Here is a 23,252-nt window from a genome sequence, read left to right as displayed (position 1 = left end):
CCTACCCATGCAGCACATTCATACCAAACCAAAATTTACACAAATTTCCACTTCTTAAGGGATGCGTGATCCGTCCTCTGCTCAAGCAATGCCACCCTCGAAGGTCTGCAAACTCCACTGCAACCCCTACAGTCGCAAGTGTCTGCCCCAAGCACATTGCCATCAGAGGAAGTCAGGCTGGGCAATAGAGGCACTGGGGTCCTAAAGAGCCCACCTAAGCCAGGTAATGCCATGGCAAACGGGTCAGCCAACCAATACATCTTAATACTTAGCTCAACAGCTCAAGAGGCGGAGGACACCTGGAGATATATGTGTATGGCTGACCCTGAACAACCAGGCAGCCCAGGGACCCAGCCCTTCAGTGCAGGAGACAACTTGAGTCCAACACGGCTATCGGTCCTCTTGGACACCCAACACTGTCGGCTCACCTACAACAACAACAACACCAGCAACAAGTCCAGCAACAAGTCCAGCAACAAGTCCAGATCAAGCCTCGATCTCCAATGTATCCAGTGGAGGACCTAGCAGCAGTGACTACATCTCCTTCAGCTCCCACTGGAGCGTCCGTGAACTCTGGGCTCCCCCCAAAAACACTTAACCAACAGGGACGCTCACAGAGGGTCCCCACTCCGGAAAACACAGATCAAAAAACAACTACGCAGCCACCACCTGGGCACAGGGCAGGGGACAGCGCCGCCAAGACTAAGGGAGGGAGTAATGCCACAGGAGCCACATGGAAAGCAAAATGGGGTCAAATTACCGATACCAATCTCAGCTCCACACAGAATACGATGACCAGTACCCACAGCACTCCCACTCCAACATCATATTTAGCAAACGCAAAATCACCAACCACTCCATTACTCTTTGCCCACGTGAGTCCGCTTATTCAACAGGTAGGGACTCTGGACCTAATTCAGTAAGAGAAGGGGAAGGCGATTATCTCCTACTTGTACACACAAGAAAGGGAAGATATGCTCGCCACTTACTCATCATATCAGGCACAAAGGGAGAACCCTTCCCAAAAGCTACACCGGGACCCATCTCCCACAGACCTAACCAAAAACGAGCCAAAGGAGAGTGCTCGCTCAAAGGAACAAGCTGCTAGTACCTGGGCTTCCCTAATAAATACAATACAACTGGCCATCAAAGCACTTCAATATCAGTTTGAAAAGATGGAGATCCAGCTTACATTACTGAATACGTTGGCACTCTTCATGGCAGGCATCAACGAGAAATTAGAAGACCTGAATGGCCTGATAAAGAGAGCTCAATCTGGCACTCTTCTCAGCATTACCTGCAACCAGATCATAGACAATCTGTCCACTCTGCCCTCAGTGCTAAGTAGTATGATGAAGGACATTAAATGCGCAACAGCTGGAACCACAAGCAATTGCCAGGGCAGTTCAACACCACGGAGGGCATGATCAACGGTCAATCAATAAACACCTCAAAAAGTAAGATGCACCAAGGCAATTTCAATGAGAACACTGAGAAGATAGGAGGGCTCGGCAATGGAGGATCTTACGGCGAACCGACGAAAGTCCAACTATTAGGGGCGCAAGCTCCAAAACTAAACGCCAGACAACGCTGTCAACCAAAAAGGAAAGGGCGCTACCAGAAGCCCTCCATAAATGCAGTCTACTTTTCCATCTTCTCAGGTCCTCACAATAAACGGGACATCAACGTAGGCAATTAAAGTCCACAAAATCAAGCACAACGGTCGCCTAACAGTTACAATTCATCAGAACAAGGATGCTTCCCAACCTGGACAAATGTAGCCAGGGCTCATGCAGGAATCCGAGAAGAAAAACAACAAGGAACCATATCCATCCCCCTAACAAAAAAAATCCGGTACAGGCTACAGTCTACAGTCACCGCACCGTCAAGCATTCCTAGGAGAGCCATTGGCTTTATACAGAAACCCTGAATATTTCCAACAGCCAAGAGGAGAGGCGGTCAACTCTGGGGCCCCAAGGTTGTCAGAAACAATGGGCAAAGAAACTAACATGAGCTTAAACAACAGGTCCAGTGGAGGATGCATTGGAAACAAACCTAGGTCAAACCGGGACACATGGGTCACAGAGCTCAGATGACTTTTCCCACCAACCAACGACTGCCCCTGCTGGAAGTTCCCGGATAAATAGGTCCAGGATAGTGTGCAAGATACAAAACAAGCACCCCCAGCTAATAACATTTAAGACAGACCCATGGAACGTTATGCCACGAACATCAAGTAACCAAGTGAATATCCAGCCTAAAGAAGCAACCACGGTACAAAAGGGGGTGGTGATGGACGGAGCATCTGAATCAATCAAACACTCACACCCAGTCAAAAGATCTGGGTTTAATCTATCACCGTTCTTTAGCCCACTCTGCCACCCCAGTTCAGACATGGCTATATGCAAATCAGTCTGACCCTGTGCCTCGTGGGAACAGTCCAGCCCGAACTGCCAAGCCATGTCTTCCCTGGACCGGAAACAAGCTTCCGAGGACCGGTTTCTGGCATTCCAGCCATCTTCAGCCCGGCTTGCTTGAATCCAGTGGCAAAGTGAGCAAGGGACTCACGTCTGAGCATACCCTGCCACACTTATGGCGGCCAAAAGCGGTACAAAAGGGGTTGGTGATGAACGGAGCATCTGAATCAATCAAACACTCACACCCAGTCAAAAGATCTGGGTTTAATCCATCACCGTTCTTTAGCCCACTCTGCCACCCCAGTTCAAACATGGCTATATGCAAATCAGTCTGACCCTGTGCCTCATGGGAACAGTCCAGCCCGAACTGCCAAGCCATGTCTTCCCTGGACCGGAAACAAGCTTCCGAGGACCGGTTTCTGGCATTCCAGCCGGCTTGCTTGAATCCAGTGGCAAAGTGAGCAAGGGACTCACGTCTGAGCATACCTTGCCACACTTATTGCGGCCATAAGCGGTGCAAAAGGGGGTGGTGATGGACGGAGCATCTGAATCAATCAAACACTCACACCCAGTCAAGAAGCAACCAGCCTCATACATCAATCTGCACCGATGGCCACAGCAACTGCACATTTGCCGGCAATACAAACATCAAGAACCACGCAGCAAGAAATACAGGCTTTGATTTTCCACCCCCTGTACACCTCCAAAGGCCATCAGGACACGTTAAACAGAGGCAACATTATAAGACTAATGAAGGAAATTCCAAATCTCGCTGGTATACGTCCAAATGATCTACTCTGCATAGAGTTCATACGCACTGCTAATCCTCTATGACCAGAGGCTACAAAGGCAATGTGGAAATCAAGTAAAATTGTACAGATAATCCTAGCAGAAAAGGGAACTTTACAAGACTGGGGTATTGACATCTCCCCCCTTCAAAAACCAGGTTATCTATCTCCTTTATTACCACGCAATTCAAGCTCTGGACCAACAATACATTAAGCACACACAAACTCCATACTTAGAGGGGCTCGGGAAGATCACGGCAACAGAGTGCTAGTGGACTGCCGGTCCCACGAAAAAAATTCTAGACAGCATCAGCCTCCAGGAGCCAATTATCAGACAAGGAAGTAATCTCCCGAACTATAACAACACGCGCAGAGGGGGATTGACGCTATTCACAGGACGAAGGCTACAGTAGTGCAAAGGGGACCCCACTCAGACTATTCTCGTGGAACACTAATGGTCTAGCAACAAAATTAGAGGACCCGGACTTCCTGAGTTACGTCAGAACCTTCGCTATAATCTTGCTGCAAGAAACCTGGCTCGCGGACCCACAGCACATTCAGGGTTTTATGTGCTTTGCCACGCAAGCCACAAGGGGCGGCAAATTCGGACATCGCTCTGGGGGGCTTGCTACCTATGTGTCTACGCTCAGCATACCCTCAGCAACTCTCGTGGGCTCGACATCAGCAGCAATAATAGCAGCTACAATTCCCATCTCCCTCCAGGGCACAGAAACAGAGGTAGGCCTAATCAACACGTATATCCATCTAAAACGTAAAGCGAAAGATTAAAAAAACTCACGACCAAGTGGCAAAGTACGCAAAAGAGATGAAAACACCAACGTTTTTCCTGGCAGGGGACCTAAACCAATACCTCTTTGGCTTAGCAGGGGGAGAGGAGGCAACTATACAAACTGGAATCTACAACATCCCTATCCAATGCACCCCATTGCATGGTAGGAAGAAACGCATCAACGCCGCCTTCTAGATGACTTAGAACATCTAAACCTCCGAGCACTTAAGAGCAGATTCCCCTACTACTCACCCCCAGTCGAATCATTCTATTCCGCAACATCAAGTTCCATACTGGATTACATGTTTGCAAGCCTCTCTGTTTGCTCATATCCTTGGGTTTAGAATGGGGGATCAGGGGGATAGTGATCACCGCCCCAGATCAATTAAGCAAGATCTAACCCTGGGGCCCATCTACACCTCCAAAGTAAGAAGGATCAAATGTTCAGTATATAACACCACAGATCCTCAGGCAGAAGTTACAAATAAATTTCAAGCATCCAGCTCAAAAGACCCAATTGCCCACTGGGGACAATTCACTGCCACACTTTTAGAACACTACGCCGCCACTCATTCCAAAAGAGACCACTCCCAGAAATTGTGCTAGAAAACACAACACCCAAAGGCCAAAGAGATCGCCTTAAGTTCCTCAAAAAATCAATAAGTATCACAATGCACAGGTTGAGAAGACCTCCGGGAGATGCTAGCACATGCTCACTCTTGAGGGATCAAAAATCATCATTCAAAAAACTAAAATATAACATCAGTAGAGATCAAGAGAACGCAACCTGGGCAAAACTTCTACATGACATAAATCACAATGTCAGTGCCTGCTTAGGGAAAACTGTGAATGGGATCACCAACCCTCACCAGGAGGGCATCACGTCATATATTTCAGAAGCAATCTGGGTTGAATTTCTTACCATGCACTTTAACAACCAAACGGGAGGCGTAGGGGCACACATCTCTTACTTTATTGAGAATGTCTTTGCCAATAATTAAAGTTGTATCAAAAAGGAAATAGGCCAACACGTATTTGTGATTACTGATGTAGCTTTCTTTTGGCCAAACGGATAACTACGTAACAATGTAAACAAATAAGATCTTCACAACAGTCAGTTATCCAGTTTAAAAACATGCTACGCTCCGATAAGACATGATTTTGTCAACTTCCTAGACAATCATATACAGAATAACTTCAATTTCGGTATACAGTATTTTACATGTATACGTCCATGGTGAATTTACGGCATGATAACCAAATCCAACCTCACAGTTAAAACCCCCCTTGTAAGCTGGTGTTTCTTAGAATGTCGATGCTGAGGGGAAGACACAACCATACTTTTTGAGGTCTGATTTGTCTGATCTATAGAGCCTATTGTCTCATGGATTAGTTTCCTTATCCATTGTAGGAGATATTAGCAGGCAGCAATATAGAGAGCTAACAAGAGAGTTCAGAGGACTGAGGGTTGGGTTATGATGACTGTGAGTATGGCCCATGATGAGTGCCAGGACACTGATAAAGATTTGTTTGCAAATTACGAGGATAAGCTGTCAAGTATCATGACTGTATCACCTAGGAAAGAGAGGGCAGTAGCAAGTTGCAGCAGTCAACAGTGTACGCAACAGAGAAAAGGGAGGCGAGGTGGTGGTAGTGGTGGGCAGAGATGAGGTAGCTCGAGCTATGTGTGCTAATTGTTCTGGTAGAGCCAGATCATACTGGATTTATTTATTATGTAGTCCTAGATGAGGAATTGAGTGCGCTGTCTGAATTCTAGAAGTTCAATGGTTTTGAAAAAGAAAGAAGTTCTTGAGACGAGTTGTTGATTGAAGGAGAATTGGATCATCGGTTGCCTCTCTGAGCTTGGGTTGTACAAGCACTCTTTTGAAAGATCTTTAAATATGTTTTTACTACACCTCAAATGGCAAAAGTAGGACAGCAAAACTGGAAATAGACCCCAATTCTCTTAAGGGATGTGCAATAATTCATGGTGTGATGTTGTGAAGAAAATATTTAACGATTTGTCATAGAAAGTATTTCAATTTCAATTCACAGTCATTTCTTTGGTGAATTAAGAGCAACATACCATGTATAACATCTGTTCTCGCATTTCAGATACAGAAAATAACATGCTTGAAAAATAACTACTGTCTCTCAGAACTATATCTGAACAACAATGAGCTCAAGGATATATCAGGTACTATCATATTTTCACTAACTTTGTTATGAATATAAATATTAAGAAGAGAAAACATTTTAAATGACTCTACCCCTCTCCAAAGCTGTCAGGGTTCAGAAGCCACATGTTTGTGTTGATTACAAATGCTTCTCAAATTATCATCTCCATAACTACCTGAACAGCAAGGGCCAAAGGGGCAATCCTGCCTGGTGCTTCACTGCACCTTGAAGGTGTCTGATGTGATTCTCCCAATCTTGACTCATGCCGTTAAATCAATGTATAGAATTCGCACATATTGACAGAATTGGTGGCCAATGTCTAACCTCTTCTGAAAGAGAAACAGATAATCCCACCGCACCAAGTCGTAGGCTTTTTCAAAAACAGTCCGGAAGTGCTCAAATGGACCCTATATTCTGTCCTCCAGTGTGAGTGCATTGTAAACCCGTTTGATATTATGTCATGTTACACGTTTGGAAAAGGGGGTGGTGATGAACAGAGTGTCTGAGTTAAACAGACCACTCTTACCCAGTCCGAAGATCAGGGCTTGATCCATCACCGTTATTTATCTCACTGCCCCATCCCAGCTCAGAACCTGGCTATATGCAAATCAGTCTGTCCCTGGCCCAGTGCATCATGGGAACAGGGCAGACTAAACTACCAAGCCAATTCTTCACCAGAAAGGAGACAAGCTACCGGGGACCGGTTTCTGGCATTTCAGCCTTCTTCGGCCCGGCTTGCTTGAATCCTGATGGAGCGGTGAGAAAGGGACTCATGTCTGAGTATACCCTGCCACACCTATAGTGGCCAAAAACGATTTAGAAAAGGGGGTGGTGATGAACAGAGTGTCTGAGTTAAACAGACCACTCTTACCCAGTCCAAAGATCAGGGCTTGATCCATCACCGTTATTTATCTCACTGCCCCATCCCAGCTCAGAACCTGGCTATATGCAAATCAGTCTGTCCCTGGCCCAGTGCATCATGGGAACAGGGCAGACTAAACTACCAAGCCAATTCTTCACCAGAAAGGAGACAAGCTACCGGGGACCGGTTTCTGGCATTTCAGCCTTCTTCGGCCCGGCTTGCTTGAATCCTGATGGAGCAGTGAGAAAGGGACTCATGTCTGAGTATACCCTGCCACACCTATAGTGGCCAAAAACGATTTAGAAAAGGGGGTGGTGATGAACAGAGTGTCTGAGTTAAACAGACCACTCTTACCCAGTCCAAAGATCAGGGCTTGATCCATCACCGTTATTTATCTCACTGCCCCATCCCAGCTCAGAACCTGGCTATATGCAAATCAGTCTGTCCCTGGCCCAGTGCATCATGGGAACAGGGCAGACTAAACTACCAAGCCAATTCTTCACCAGAAAGGAGACAAGCTACCGGGGACCGGTTTCTGGCATTTCAGCCTTCTTCGGCCCGGCTTGCTTGAATCCTGATGGAGCAGTGAGAAAGGGACTCATGTCTGAGTATACCCTGCCACACCTATAGTGGCCAAAAACGATTTAGAAAAGGGGGTGGTGATGAACAGAGTGTCTGAGTTAAACAGACCACTCTTACCCAGTCCAAAGATCAGGGCTTGATCCATCACCGTTATTTATCTCACTGCCCCATCCCAGCTCAGAACCTGGCTATATGCAAATCAGTCTGTCCCTGGCCCAGTGCATCATGGGAACAGGGCAGACTAAACTACCAAGCCAATTCTTCACCAGAAAGGAGACAAGCTACCGGGGACCGGTTTCTGGCATTTCAGCCTTCTTCGGCCCGGCTTGCTTGAATCCTGATGGAGCAGTGAGAAAGGGACTCATGTCTGAGTATACCCTGCCACACCTATAGTGGCCAAAAACGATTTAGAAAGGGGGGTGGTGATGAACAGAGTGTCTGAGTTAAACAGACCACTCTTACCCAGTCCAAAGATCAGGGCTTGATCCATCACCGTTATTTATCTCACTGCCCCATCCCAGCTCAGAACCTGGCTATATGCAAATCAGTCTGTCCCTGGCCCAGTGCATCATGGGAACAGGGCAGACTAAACTACCAAGCCAATTCTTCACCAGAAAGGAGACAAGCTACCGGGGACCGGTTTCTGGCATTTCAGCCTTCTTCTGCCCGGCTTGCTTGAATCCTGATGGAGCAGTGAGAAAGGGACTCATGTCTGAGTATACCCTGCCACACCTATAGTGGCCAAAAACGATTTAGAAAAGGGGGTGGTGATGAACAGAGTGTCTGAGTTAAACAGACCACTCTTACCCAGTCCAAAGATCAGGGCTTGATCCATCACCGTTATTTATCTCACTGCCCCATCCCAGCTCAGAACCTGGCTATATGCAAATCAGTCTGTCCCTGGCCCAGTGCATCATGGGAACAGGGCAGACTAAACTACCAAGCCAATTCTTCACCAGAAAGGAGACAAGCTACCGGGGACCGGTTTCTGGCATTTCAGCCTTCTTCGGCCCGGCTTGCTTGAATCCTGATGGAGCAGTGAGAAAGGGACTCATGTCTGAGTATACCCTGCCACACCTATAGTGGCCAAAAACGATTTAGAAAAGGGGGTGGTGATGAACAGAGTGTCTGAGTTAAACAGACCACTCTTACCCAGTCCAAAGATCAGGGCTTGATCCATCACCGTTATTTATCTCACTGCCCCATCCCAGCTCAGAACCTGGCTATATGCAAATCAGTCTGTCCCTGGCCCAGTGCATCATGGGAACAGGGCAGACTAATCTACCAAGCCAATTCTTCACCAGAAAGGAGACAAGCTACCGGGGACCGGTTTCTGGCATTTCAGCCTTTTTCGGCCCGGCTTGCTTGAATCCTGATGGAGCAGTGAGAAAGGGACTCATGTCTGAGTATACCCTGCCACACCTATAGTGGCCAAAAACGATTTAGAAAAGGGGGTGGTGATGAACAGATTGTCTGAGTTAAACAGACCACTCTGCGTGGAAGGGTATTCTCAGATGTGAGACCCTTGCTCATTGCACCATCAGGATTCAAGCAAACCGGGCCGAAGACGGCTGTAATGCCAGAAACCGGTCCCCGGGAGCTTGTATCCTTCCCAGTGTAAGAATTGGCTTTTGTAGTTTCGTTTGCCCTGTTCCCATCATGCACTGGGACAGGAACAGACTAATTTGCATACAGCCAGGTTCTGAAACTGGGATGGTGCAGTGAGCTAAAAAACGGTGTTGGATCTAGCCCTGATCTCTTGACTGGGTGAGAGCTTTCTGCTTAATTCAGAGACTCTGTCCCTCACCACCCCTTGTTGTAAATATTTTTGTCCACCCTAAGCGTGGAAGGGTATTCTCAGATGTGAGACCCTTGCTCATTGCACCATCAGGATTCAAGCAAACCGGGCCGAAGACGGCTGTAATGCCAGAAACCGGTCCCCGGGAGCTTGTTTCCTTCCCAGTGTAAGAATTGGCTTTTGTAGTTTGGTTTGGCCTGTTCCCATCATGCACTGGGACAGGAACAGACTAATTTGCATACAGCCAGGTTCTGAAACTGGGATGGTGCAGTGAGCTAAAAAACGGTGTTGGATCTAGCCCTGATCTCTTGACTGGGTGAGAGCTTTCTGCTTAATTCAGAGACTCTGTCCCTCACCACCCCTTGTTGTAAATATGTTACACGTTTGGGCATGAAGCCAGATTGGTCCTTCTTAACCAAAGAGACAATTAGCTAAAGAGTCGGTTCATGAGGGATTTTGCGATGATTTTAGTTTCCGCGTTTAACAGGGAGATAGGGCGATCGAATGAACAGAGGTCAAGTGGACGATGGTACCACATTTAACAGCAAAATCTAATTTAGGTGTTAAAACATATTAAGGTGCAAAATCTCTATTTGGGCAACATTACCAGGGTATGAAAACAACTGCAGTGGCAAAAAAAACATTGGCAGCAAAAGATAATTTAGGTGCATATGGGTTTGGGACGTGTTTCCACGCAAAAACTGGTGCAAAAATACATTTAAGAGCAAACATTACATTTAAGCACATAAAACAAAGCAAGGTGAAAAATCCATTGGTGTAAAGTCATCATAAGTGTAGTATACATTAGATACAAAATCACGTGGCATATAGAGGAAATTCTGGAGTGAAAATATCACCTTAATGCATCGGTATGACATCATATTTAGTGGACAGTATATTAAAGTGCAAAGTCACCCTTGGTGCCATATTAGCATTAGTAGGAAAACACTTTAGGAGCAGAAATTAATTATGTCTCTCTCTTTTCCATAGCTGGCCACTGCCATGACCATCAGAGTATACATCCTCTGATGTGCGATGGGGAATACTGTACACGCGTGTACCTTGTCCAGTTTGCCCTCTCACAGCAGGTTAGGCCTTCATTCTGCCACTCTGACATTTCCACAGGAGGCTCTGTAGGCTAAGGGGGTGCTTTCAGGGCAGGAAAGGCTGCTTTCAGCTAGCCAGTCCTTCATAGCCCCTTTCAAGTCGGGATTCCTGCAATGTGGGGCGGGTTTTAACATTTTTGCTTGGGCTGATTTTGGTTTCCAGTCTGGACCCATCTATCGGCACAGTTGTCTTCAGGCATGCTTCCTACTTGGCGGAGTGGAATACCCATGATCTGCAGTTCAGAAGCCCTTGCATTAAGGATCATTCGCTCTAAGAATACAATGGAGTTCAGATGGCAGATATTTGCATTCAGCTAGCCATCTCTCTTTTCCTTCTCTTTAAAGTCTTAGATACCTTACATTCATAAAACTGGTACAAGAGTAATTGAGTACCCTCCAATATGGTTTTAACCATTCCCAACTTCCCCTCCATGACTGTGATCTTAATTTCAATATTGCCTTTCCCATCTTGCCAAAGCTGCGTGGAGCTAAATTTAAGGGTTTTTGGCACCCGGGGCAAACCATATTTGGTGGTCCCATTTCAAGAACAACTTTGAATTCATTACCTATTTATTGCGAATTTAAGTCCTATTGATGCTTTAAAACACTGAATACGATCCCTTAAACTTACAGAAACACGGGCAAGCAATTACAAATGAAAGCTCAAGCTGCTTGCGCTAGCCAGCCAACTGGCACCAAAAGATAGCGCTAATAAACACTGACAAAGGAAAGACAGAGTAAGGATGGTTGGTGAATGCATGGGCTGATGCATAATAACAAAATAGCACATACGGGTTATCACTTGAAATTGTAGCTTTATTAGCCACATATTCAAAGTTACATATTTATCCCCATTCAGAACATACATTTTTCCAGCAAAAGTTGAATTCAAAGTACTGCTCCAAAGATTTTCACCATTCCATATTGTGAAAGCTTCTAATCTTCTCTTTAACTCTCTCCCGCTGCCTTGTACCTATTTTCCATTCTCTAGTTGCATGCTTCTCTAGCTAGGCAGTGGCCTCTGGCTCTGATGCGTAAGAGAAGTGAAAGAGGGCAGGAAACACAAAAAGGACAGCGAGGGAAAGAGAATGGGACACAGAGAGATAAAGTAGAGAGAGAAGGAAGAGCGAGATGGATTTGAGGTAATGAGATAAGTGAGTTGAGGAGAAAAGTAATATAAAGAGAGGTGGTCAAGGTGGCCAGAAAGAAATAGAAAGACAAAGGGAGGTAGAAAGAGGAGAATGTAGGGAAGGAGAGGTCGAGAAATATCTAAGGGTTTAGAGTGAGGGAGAGTGATAAAGAGATACGGATAAAGAAAAGGAAATGTAAAGTGAGGATTGGGCTACGCTGTTAAGTGCCATAGAGAAGGAGAGGTGAGGTAAAAAGTGAGGCAGAGAGGATTTGTTGAGAGAAGGAAGTACAGATTAATAAGAGAAAGGAAATTTGTGAGTGATGAGGTAGAAGTAGATTAGGTTCAACAAAACCGAGAAGTAGAAAGAGAGAAATTAGAGAAAAGTGATGTACAGAGAAGGGGAAAAGGAGATGCAAGGTAATCAGAAGAAGAGATCAAACTATTTTTTATTGTAAAAGTGGACATGGTCTTTCTAGTGGGTGGAGTTGGGGACTCTCTCACGTGGGATCCAAGTCTGCAAGCCTCCTGGCCTCCCTCTGTTAGCTGTAGCCCATCTCCGAGATCACAGCAGGTTCCAAGTGTAATGTTCCAAATGTAAAATGCATTTGCAGTGAAAGCCAAAAGGAATTAGCAGGCTATGCGCACAACATCCTAAAAATCACACCAAGTAAATGTCAGGGTTTCACGCTCCTCACCTCATCTCTCAGTATTATGGTAAAAGTGGGCCTGGTCTTCTCCAGCAGGTGAAGTTGGAGACTCCCCAGTGCTAGATGCAAGGTCGTAGGCTCCCCGTTTGTCTTAGTGCATCTCCCCTAGTGATGAACCCACAGTTCTAGCCCAAAACGGAGATCACACCCTGTTCAAAGTGGAAGTAAGCTGGAGGTAAAATGCACGTATTAAAACGCATGCCTTGTAACATTAATGGATTTTTCTTTCTATACTTCATCTTTCTTTGTTTCTATTTTTTAAATCTATTTCCGTCCATCTTTTTTTCCTTTCTTTCGTTCCATCTTGCTTTACTTTTCCTTCTTTCTATCATGTTCCTTCTTTGTAAATATTAATTTTTTCTCTTTCTTTTCTCACTGTCTTCCTTTTACTATGATTCTTTCATTCTTTGTCTTATAATATTTCCTTATTTACGTCTTGCCATCTTTTTGTGTATGTCTTTAATGCTATTCCTGTCTTTCCTGGGGTTCCTGTCTTTCTCACATACTTTCTCTTCACCTCACTTCTGTATTAATTCCATTTTAAATACTTTCTACTGCATTCTCTCTCTCTCGCTTGGTCACTGTATGTGGCTGCTTTGGAAGGAAGGCCCCACCCCTCATCCTTGTCATGCTGTTGCTCTGTTTATGATCTTCTGTGTGATATAACTAATTAAATAGTTGTTATTTTATCACTTGGTCTATTCCTTTCTCCCACCCCTCTCCCTTTCCCCTGTTTAGCCTCTCCCGTGGAATCTTCAGGTAGAGGCAATTTAGAATGTTGATGTGCCCTCACACAGTCCTGTGATTGACTAGTTGTAGGCGTTCTACTTATACTTAATAAAGAACTTACTACTTACCTTCTGGCGTGCTCTCTTCACTTCATTTTTGGGGACGACGACGAGCAAGGGATGCAGTGACAGGGACCGCGTGACGCCTCCTGTTGATGTACATCTTGCCATCTTCAAAGTCCTCTCTGCAGTACATTTTGTGATCCTTGCCCCATTTCAGCTGTGGATGGAAGCCGGTTGTGGTGTTTCCCAGATGTGGGGGTGAGTTTGCAGTGTCCACTAAGGTTCAGTAGCCCTCCATGTTCATGGACAGTGTTGTCTAAGACTTCTTTGGAGCTCTTCGCTTATTGCTGCAGGACTGCTTCTCGCTTCCTGACTTCTCATCATTTCTGCCCTTCGCTCCTGTTGAGCAGTGTTGTCATGGGAGAGAGTGATGTCTGTGCTCTGACCATCTACATGCTGGTGGTGTCTTCTGCTTTTCCCAGGGTGTGCCTGTGTTTACCCTGCTCCCTCTCATTTGCTTACTGCATCGCATCGTCCCGGGATAATTTCCAACCCCGATTGCCTGCAGTCTCCGCTTTATTCAGGCTTGGAAACCCTTGTCTACACCTCTGCATCGGGGTGCTGGTAGTGCGTATCATTGCTTTTCTTCAATTCCTGTGGCCAGCGTTGCCTCATTCAGCTGATTTCCTCTCCCGAGGTGCACTGGAGGAACCTCCTGGGCTCACTGCTTCGTGCTCTTTCCGGCTTCCAAGATCGCCAGTCAGAGTGACGTTTGAGCATGTATGCGCAGTTCCTCGTCGTTTCTCCCTCACAGTGGTTGGTTTTCCTGTCAGGATCCTTCGAGAGCACCGTGTGTTCAAGGCTTGGTAAATAGGCTGGATCCAAGCTTTCTCCCAGTTGACTGTTCAAGAACAGGATGATCACCTTTGATCCTGAGGAAGTAGGAAGAAAGGTGGAACTCCAACAAAAGGTATACAAAGACACTTATGACAAGAAGGGTGCCAAAAGAAAGTCCTGGAAAACAGGACAGTGGGTACTCATAAGGAAGCCCCAGGTGGCAAGCAGCAAATGTGACAAATTCTATGAACCTGAGAAGATAAAGCATGCCAAAAACAATGTAGTGGTTCTGAAAAAATGGTAAAATGTGGAGCATGGACCGAATTACTGAATGCCCCCTAAATCTTATTCCCTATGAGGGAATGGAGGAGGAATCAGCTCGAACTCAGTGTGGTACAGGGTTAGAGAAGAGAGTCAGAAGAACTGTGTGTCCTCCCAAGTGGTAGACAGATTTCGAAATGACCTAGTTCAATGGCATCTGTTTTGCAATATCCTGTATTTCTTATCCCTTGTAAATAGTATTTGACATTGTAACTACACATTTTATTGTAGTTTTGTTGCCAGTTATTCCTTTTCTTTTCTGGTGAACTTTTCCGTCCCAGGGTATCTTTCTTTCTCTCACTCTCCTTCTTTCTCCTCCCCTTTTATTCATCCCTGGCAAGTTCTCTCCTTCTTGCTTTCCCTTCTTTCTGTTCTCCCTTCGTGGAGGGAGATGTGTTATATTATCACTTGGTCTATTTCTATCTCCCACCCCTCTCCCTTTCCCCTGTTTAGCTTCTCCCGTGGAATCTTCAGGTAGAGCCAATTTAGAATGTTGCTGTGCCCTCACTCAGTCCTGTGACTGGCAAGTTGGAGACGTTCTACTTATACTTAATAAAGAACTTACTACTTACCTTCTGCCGTGCTCTCTTCACTTCAATAATTCAATGTAATAATTTGACTTTCCCCATCACTTTATCTTGGGGGCCGTCGAAAAGTTGGGTCCCTGGGTAAGTGCCATGTTTGTCCATGCCTTATAACTGCATGATTCCATGCACAGCAGTGGTTGAAAATTAAAGAAACACAAAATTCACTGAAAAAACTGCTGTTGAAAACTAAGTGAGAGATCTTGCTCAAACATACCGCTGAAATTCATTAATAATAGTTAGCAACATATACAACACACACCATAATTCACACCTTCACCCATTCTTGAAACACTGATTTGCCAATGGCGCCAAAACAAAAAGAAGAGCTAACAAGAGACCAACATGTTGGTCAGAGCAAGTTATGGTGTGTTTTGTGTTCATAGCTAACAATTACAGTCTAATTTCAGTGGTTGTGCACATCTGAACCATAACATAGCTTCTGTATTTTTTCAGTGAATATTTTAACATATACTGTGTAGTTATAGTTAGGACAGTTTACCTATAGGAAAAACATTTTTTGGTTTTCTAATACCTTTGGCGCCGCTTGACAAATCATGGTGAAACTTTCCCAAAAAAGTCTCATACACCTCAGCTCCTTTCTGGAAAATTTTGGGTGATCCATCATGTGAGGGCAGAGGAAAAGGGAACCTCAAAATGCATTTTCCCCTTTCAGTTTTCAATAGGAAAACTGAACAGCGATAACGCAAAAACTGCTCAACGGAATTACACCAAATTTGACCAAAAACTAGTTCTTGGTCCAGAAATCGTTCTTTTTGTGATTTGGTGTCATTCCTTTTAGTAGTTTTTGAGAAATTAAGGTTAATAAAATATAGATATTTCCCGCCACAGAGGATCGGCAACAGATCCGTGGAGCCACAAGCTCAACCTCCGGTTTTGATTAGCTGGCCGCAACCTGAAGGAAATGTTGCGACTGCCATCTTAGGACTCTGGGACTCAGTCCCCAACTCCTAAAATATAAAACCAAATTCAGTATAAGGGGCACAGCAGAGGCACCCTGACCAGCTGGGCCTTGCGAAGGGGGAAAGGAGGTCCCAGAGGCACTCCTCATGGAGTCAAATTAAAAAAAAAAGTTTTGGGGGGGATTGAGGGAGTGCTGGATCCACAGATCCATTGCGATGCCCAGCATAACACCTCTTGGGATTCACTCCGGGGTTGTGTGTCTGCGAGAGATAGCATGCCAGCGGGTGGTTGAGTACAGGCCTAGCCAGGTCTCGTGCCCAAACCCATTGTGCGCATGGCAATGAACATCTTACTTTACGTTAAAAAAAAAAATAGAAATTCACTGAAAACTAAAAAAAATAAAAGTTAAAGTGATGTAATAGTTAGGAATGATGATAATATTTTATTTCAGAATTTTTAAAAAACGTAGAAACTTACTGAAAATAAAAAGGTTAAAGGGACAATATATTAGCTGAAAATCTCAGTTAAAACATACTTTTTTAAACTTACAAAACCACAGAAATTCACCAGTTGTAGTTTTCTCAAGTAACAATCACTTTTGCCCTAAATTAACTGTAGCTTACGCCCTCGCCTGCGGCTAGACCCTGTTGCCAACCCCAAGCATGGGGTTTGCTGTAGGTATGGTAATAAAATATTACTTTACGTTTAAAGAAACCTAACAGTTCACTGAAAAAACAAAGGTTAAACTAATGTTATAGTTAGGTGAACATTTCAGTGACAACATAACGTTATAAACTAAAAAAACACTAAAATTCACCTGTGCTTATTTTGTGGAAAAATAAGTGCCAGGGCCCTGATCAGGAGGCCACTACAGCTTGCATCAACCATTACCCCTGCCAGCGCTGCCAATGACACCACCAACCTAACTGCTAACTATGATACTCCTACAAGTGTCACAATGCAGACTATTCCAGGTCCCCAAAGCTATAAGAATGGTTTGGGAGGCAGGTTTTTATCATTTTTGATGTATATTGAAATAATTAACAACTGTTGTTGTGCTAATCTCCTAATTAGACAAACACCACCACCATGTGTCAGACTTTCATAAGTCCTGATGTTAACAATTAAGGCTCGATGCCGAGCACTGGAAAAAATGGCTCAAATTAAGCACTTAATTCTCCAGTTATAGTTATCTTAAGTAAATATAACTCATGCCCTGAAGCATCTATAACGAGTGCAACTCTTCTATCCCCCAGTCTGTCAAAGGCAGGTGGACAACATTTAAACTCTTACCTATTATGACCATCTGTAAGATTCATGTAACAAAATACCTCTTGTGGGCTTTAATGCAAACAAAGGGTTTTCACAATAAATAAGTCACACCTACTGCCTACATTGTAACTTTACAAACTAAACAGATAGGCATATAGCCGTCGTCATTGGCTTGCCCCTATAACCAACACAGTACTGCTGTATTGATCAAAAGCTTCGCCACAAGGCAAAATATACAATACAAGCATTCTTATTTTAGCACACAACTTTTACCCAGTAAAGGAATCAACAAGTGAGTGAAGCTGTAGGAGAGTAGGGTCTGCAATCCTATGATCACCCAGATTTTTTGCTTTTGTTTCACTGGTTTACGACTTTCTCTGGCTGTGGGCCCGCTAATCAGACCCACAGCCTGGCTGTTCTCTTTCTAAATTACGATATGTACCCTAGGTGCATTTACCAATTGGTACTGGGCCACCTTATCAGACCCCGTAACGCAGGGCATAGGTGTACCCAGGGCCGCCAGGGGCTGAAGCATGTATTATGCCACCCCTGGCTGGCCTCCTAAATTTGACACAACTGGCTGCACGACAGCTGGGGCGAAGACGTGTAACCACCCTTCGCTTTAGGTATAGTAGCTCTATATCTAACCATACAATGGACACCCGAGTTCCTATCAGTCACTCCTATGGCAGGCCTTAACAATACTGAAGGCAGAGTGCGTGGGCTCGTGTGAGCTAGGTTCAGGCCCGAGCCGAGCCCGGTTGCAGCTTGCGGAATCAAGACCCAATAGCTGTTCCATGATAACGCGTACCATATCGGTAACTCCGGTGTCGCGTTATCAAGGCATGTCGAGTAAGGTGTCATACGAATCGGGGTGCTGCCCTCTCACCAACTCTGGCGATGAGGTTAGCATCCCACCCTTCTAGAGGGACACGACATGTACGTAACTGTGAACCCCGGTTAAAGTTAACTGAAGCCTCAGCTCCACAAAATGGATGCTGCCACCACAGACACGAGTCTGACCTCCTGCTGCTGGGAGTCCTTCCAGCGAGGAGCACTTGGACAAAGGGTTTCCTGTCGAGGGCGCTGTTCGCACCGTCCCAGACAGGGTTTGTGTATTCTGGGTAGGTAGGGCTTTGGCGAGAAGGTGACTGCGGAGTGGCACCCCGGTGCTCACTACGCATCTGCCGGTTAGAACCAGTTCCAGGGGCGACAGCCCTGGCCTGGGGAAAGTCCGGCAGGGGAGAGGGGCGTAACTACCCCCCTTCCTGGTCCCACCCTTAGGGCAGGACCTAGTCATGTACCCACCCCTTTCTTTAGGATAAAGACCGGAGCGGGGACCCTTCCAAATTAGATCATCTTTGAATCAAGAACTACTTTCTACGAAAGGACACTCAAGACTCTTCTCAAGATTTCTCCCTTGTGGCTAAGGAGTAGTCACCCTGCATCAGCAGGCACCATCTAAGAACTCTGCGGTTTGCTGCAAGTCCTTCCTCAAGGATCCGACGGCCCAGCTCGACGAGAACCGGCTTCCCTGGCACCTCTGACCTCTACCCACGTCATCAGCTCAGCTGTGATCTGTGGGTGCGACGAGACCTCGAGGGACCGGCCATCATCAGAACCTGCACGCTCTTACAAACCAGCACGACCATCGAGGTAACTCTCTGGTGAGTGCTCTGGGGTCCGAGAAGCCCCGACCCTGAGCCGCTCTAGCACCGAAGTGCAGTCTCCCAGCATCTCCACGATCTGCGTGGGGCCCTTCTGCTCGCTGCTCAGCACGTTGTCTGGTCACTCGCCGCTGGCTTGTGCCCTTCTGTGACGACATCCGAGAATCATCACTGCTGGTCTGGTTGCTCCAGACTGGCCCTTGCTTCCATCCTTGCGAGAAGCACCCCGGACCCTCCTGGTCCACTCAAGACGCCATCTTAGGCCCACCACGTGGCCCTGAGATCTGCCAAGGCTTGTTGCCCCATCCTGGGCCCAGCGACGCCGACAGCATCATCCTTCGTGGGACAGCTCGCACCTCCACCGTGGTCGCCGACAACGCCTCCTGGTCTGTGAGACTGCAGAGCCTAGCGTCGCCCACTCACCTGGTCGAGGTGACGGCCAACCGGTGCCTTCCTGGTACCCTCTGACTACTGGCTAGTAGTACGAACTTGGTCCCCTCTGCTTTCAGGTTTCATCAATCTCCGATCCAGGCTTGGATCTCTACGAACTATTCAGCACTGGTCGCCGGCCAGCAACTCCTTTCTTCCGGCTCCTGGCTCGTCAGCGAAGACCCCGACGCCTGTAAGACTTGTGCAGCCGCAGCCCTCGTGGCTAGGTAACTCGGCATTTCGGTGCCTGCATAGCCTCCTTACTCTAGGGTCCCGAGTCCCTCGCTTCCGACTTGCCTTATCGGGTCCGCCCGAGACCTTAACCTTTCCGTGTCCCCGGACACTTGTTTTAATTGTGCACTTGAAGTATTTGCTAAAGAGATTTGGTTTGTGCTTAGTACCCTGTCCTCATAAAGAGTACAGGGCTGTTGTGATTCTTAATAAATATCCTGTTTATTTTCATAACACTTGTGTGGTGTCCTTTCACTTGGTGTTCAAGGGGTACATGTGTGGTAAACAGCTGGCTTAACACGCCCTCTCGAGTCTTTAGCCTTAGACTGCTCGTATCCACGCTACTAGGATAGCTGGTCTATAGGTTGACTTACAACCAAACACCATAAGGGTCGTTGGAACGATACATAGCGGTCGCTAGAATAGCGAACGTTGCATATCGGGCCAACTTCTCACATTGGTGAGCAGCGGTTGGGATTTGAGCTTGCTGTTGTTTTACCACACGTATCCTAAGAATATCTTGTTGAAAGATCGCACAAGTACTGTTAGTACATATAACTAAAGCTTAGAATACTCTGAGTTCTACTGAACCAGCTGTTGTAGCTCCTCAAGGCTTAGCACACCTTGGCTACAACTCTTAGCAAGGGTACAGTAGGTAAACACGTAGTGTAGGTAGGTGCATCACTTACACCACACTAGAAACAGTATGACGGACAAAGGAGGAAACTCTGGGTCTCCCCTTGTGTCAGTTGACCCTCCACAGGTCATCCCTTCAGGATATACTGTGCTGAGCTTCAAGGAGTTAAGACGACTGTGTCACTCCAGGAAGATTCAGCAGGGGTCTAACCCCACAACGTCCTTTCTGATTGGTCTCTTGGAGACTTATGATGCCAGAAGAGCTGAGAAACTTCGTAGCTCTTCTAATCCAGAAGGAGACATGCCTCCCCTCGAGGGAACCCGGGACGATCCTGACCTCATCCACCTCGCAACTGAGAACGAAGATGTGGAGGAGGATGAGGATGAGGATCTCTCTGGGGATGAGGCAGATAAGGGACAGGTAGAAGTCGTCAGACTAAGCAGGTCCAACTTAAGCAAACATGATAGCGGTACTGGGGGACCCCTGGGGCCACTATCAGGTCAGCTTAACATTGGGAATGGACGAGCCAGATCTCTGTCAAGAGGCTCTGGCAGATCCCTTCAAACCAATGGCTCTCACAACTCGTCTCAGAGAGGGATGACGTCCCCTCAGAGGAGAGTGTACGAAGCTAAGGAAAGGGCAGCCAATCTAAGGATTGAAAGGGAAGAACTTGCCCTGGCCAAAGAGAGGCTTGCCTTTGCTAGAGAGCAACAGTTAAGTGGGGCAGTCCCCACTGGTGGCAGCAATGTACCTAGTAATAGGGAAAAGAGTTTCGATACGAAACACCTTGGTAAGATAGTGCCCCCCTTTAAACAAGGGGACGACATCCACAAATGGATTACTGCTTTGGAGAGGGCCTGCACTGTGCAGGGTGTTCCCCAGAGTCAGTGGGCAGCTATCTTGTGGCTCTCCTTTGAAGGAAAAGGAAGAGACAAGCTCCTCACCACAAGGGTGGAGGATGCTAACAATTACCAAATCTTGAAAAATACACTCGTTGAAGGGTTCGGCCTAACCACTGGGTGCTGTTCAGGGATACCCAGAAAACGCAGTCTCAAGATTGGTCTGATTTTGTCGATTGTGCCACTAAGGCTTTTGAGGGCTGGTTGCTGGGCAGTAAGGTTACTGATTATCAAGGATTGTATAATTTGATGATGAGAGAACAAATTTTAAACAATTGTCAGAACCAGTTGTTGCATCAGCATCTTGTCGACTCGGATCTGACCTCTCCCCAAGAATTGGGAAAGAAGGCAGACAGATGGGTTCGTACAAGAGTTAAACAGAACCAGGGCCAGAATCAAGGTGGTCAGAAGAAAGCAGACCAGAAGGGTAAAGATTCTAAAGGGGAACAAAGTGACCAGAAGTCTTCGACAGGTCCCCAACAACCCAAAGAGGGTGGGGGTCAGGCTCCCCAAAAGAAGAAAGAAGGCCAATCCAAAAGATGGTGCCAGTACTGTAAAAGTAAATCTCACTGGTTTAGTGAGTGCACCAAGAAAGGAGGAGGGCAGACTCCTGCCACTGCAGCCCCTAAGGCACCTGTGCCCCCTAGTACAGCCAGCAGTGGTAGTGCGCCTCCCAAGGGTTTAGTAGGGTTAACCCTGGGTTATGAGGGGCGTGACAACTTAGTTGGCACACTCACTCAGGCTGTCCTTGTCAGTACAGGGGACGCGGACGTATCCCCTGTCGTAAGCCCCAATACTTTGGGCAAATACCGACAGACGCCTTTCATAAATGGAAAGATGGCTCAGGCCTATAGGGACACTTGTGCCAGCGTCACCATGGTGACGCCTAACTTTGTGGACCCTGGACAGATCATGCCAGGTACAGAATTCCTGGTGACCAATGCAAGCAATGTCACTACCAATCACAGTATGGCAATTGTAGCTTTCTCCTGGGGAGGGGTAACTGGCCAAAAGAAGGTTGTAGTTAGTCCAGACCTCCCAGTGGATTGTTTGTTGGGCAATGATTTGGAGTCGTCACAATGGTCAGAAGTGGAGCACCGGACTCACATGGAAATGTTAGGTTTGCCAGCACATGTGTTCGCTGTGACTAGGTCACAGGTCAGGAAATGCCCCACTGAGCAGGTGCTGGATCCTGGAACAACGGACCAGACACCTCCCAAGAAAAAGAGCAGTAGGGTTAAGGCTGCGCCTTCCCCCTTGCCCCAGGTCGAGGATCAAGTCTCAGAGGAGGCTGACCTACAGGAATTGCGGGAAACTGAGCCTAGGGAATTCGAACTTGATCAAGTTGAATTCTTGGGTTCAGGGGGACCCTCAAGGGAAGACCTGGGGAAGGACCAGTTAGACTGCCCTTCTCTTGAACCCCTCAGACAGCAGGCTGCTGCTGAGGCTGCTGGGAACGCCACAGGTACCCACAAGGTATACTGGGAAGATGGAATCCTGTACACTGAGTCAAGAGACCCCAAGCCTGGCATGACCAGGAGGCTGGTTGTACCCTTGTCTCAGCGTGGTTTCCTACTTACCTTGGCCCACGAGATTCCCTTAGCAGGTCACTTAGGCCAGACGAAAACGTGGGACAGGCTTGTCTCACACTTTCACTGGCCTCACATGAACGAAGATACCAAGGAGTTTTGCCGCTCCTGTGTCACTTGCCAAGCCAGTGGTAAGTCAGGTGGCACGACAAAGGCCCCCCTTATACCAATGCCTGTGGTGGGGGTACCCTTTGAACGGGTGGGGATCGACATCGTCGGTCCCATGGAACCACCTACAGCGTCAGGGCACAAGTTTATACTGGTGGTAGTGGATCATGCCACCAGGTATCCTGAAGCTATTCCCCTTAGGACCACTACAGCACCTGTTGTGGCAAGAGCCCTAGTTGGAGTGTTCTCCAGAGTGGGCTTCCCTAAGGAGGTCGTCTCCGACAGAGGTGCAAACTTTATGTCGAGCTACTTAACTGCTATGTGGAAGGAATGTGGTGTTAACTACAAGTTCACTACACCCTATCATCCACAATGCAATGGGCTTGTTGAGAGATTCAACAGGACCCTAAAAGGGATGATTCATGGACTACCGGAAAAGCTTCGGCGTAGATGGGACGTCCTGATCCCCTGCCTCTTGTTCGCCTACAGAGAAGTCCCGCAGAAGGGGGTTGGCTACAGCCCTTTTGAACTTTTGTACGGGCATCCTGTAAGGGGACCCCTGTGTTTGGTGAAGGAAGGATGGGAGAGACCTCTCAAAAAGCC

At 46.7% G+C, this 23,252-nt stretch overlaps 1 protein-coding gene across 1 annotated transcript in view; it reads left to right on the top strand.

The window, feature by feature from the left end:
- Positions 1 to 23,252, top strand: part of LOC147666678 (leucine-rich repeat-containing protein 72-like) — a gene marked incomplete at its 3' end in the record, with an annotated part of 73,810 nt that overhangs the window by 40,762 nt on the left and 9,796 nt on the right. The window contains exon 5 of the mRNA XM_086948975.1: positions 6,111 to 6,192. Coding sequence (XP_086805101.1) covers positions 6,111 to 6,192 — 82 coding nt within the window. The remainder of the gene's footprint in view (positions 1 to 6,110; positions 6,193 to 23,252) is intronic.

Source organism: Lissotriton vulgaris, unplaced genomic scaffold (assembly GCF_964263255.1).
Source record: "Lissotriton vulgaris unplaced genomic scaffold, aLisVul1.2 SCAFFOLD_1297, whole genome shotgun sequence".
NCBI lineage: Eukaryota > Metazoa > Chordata > Amphibia > Caudata > Salamandridae > Lissotriton > Lissotriton vulgaris.
This window is presented reverse-complemented; position numbering and strand designations above follow the sequence as displayed.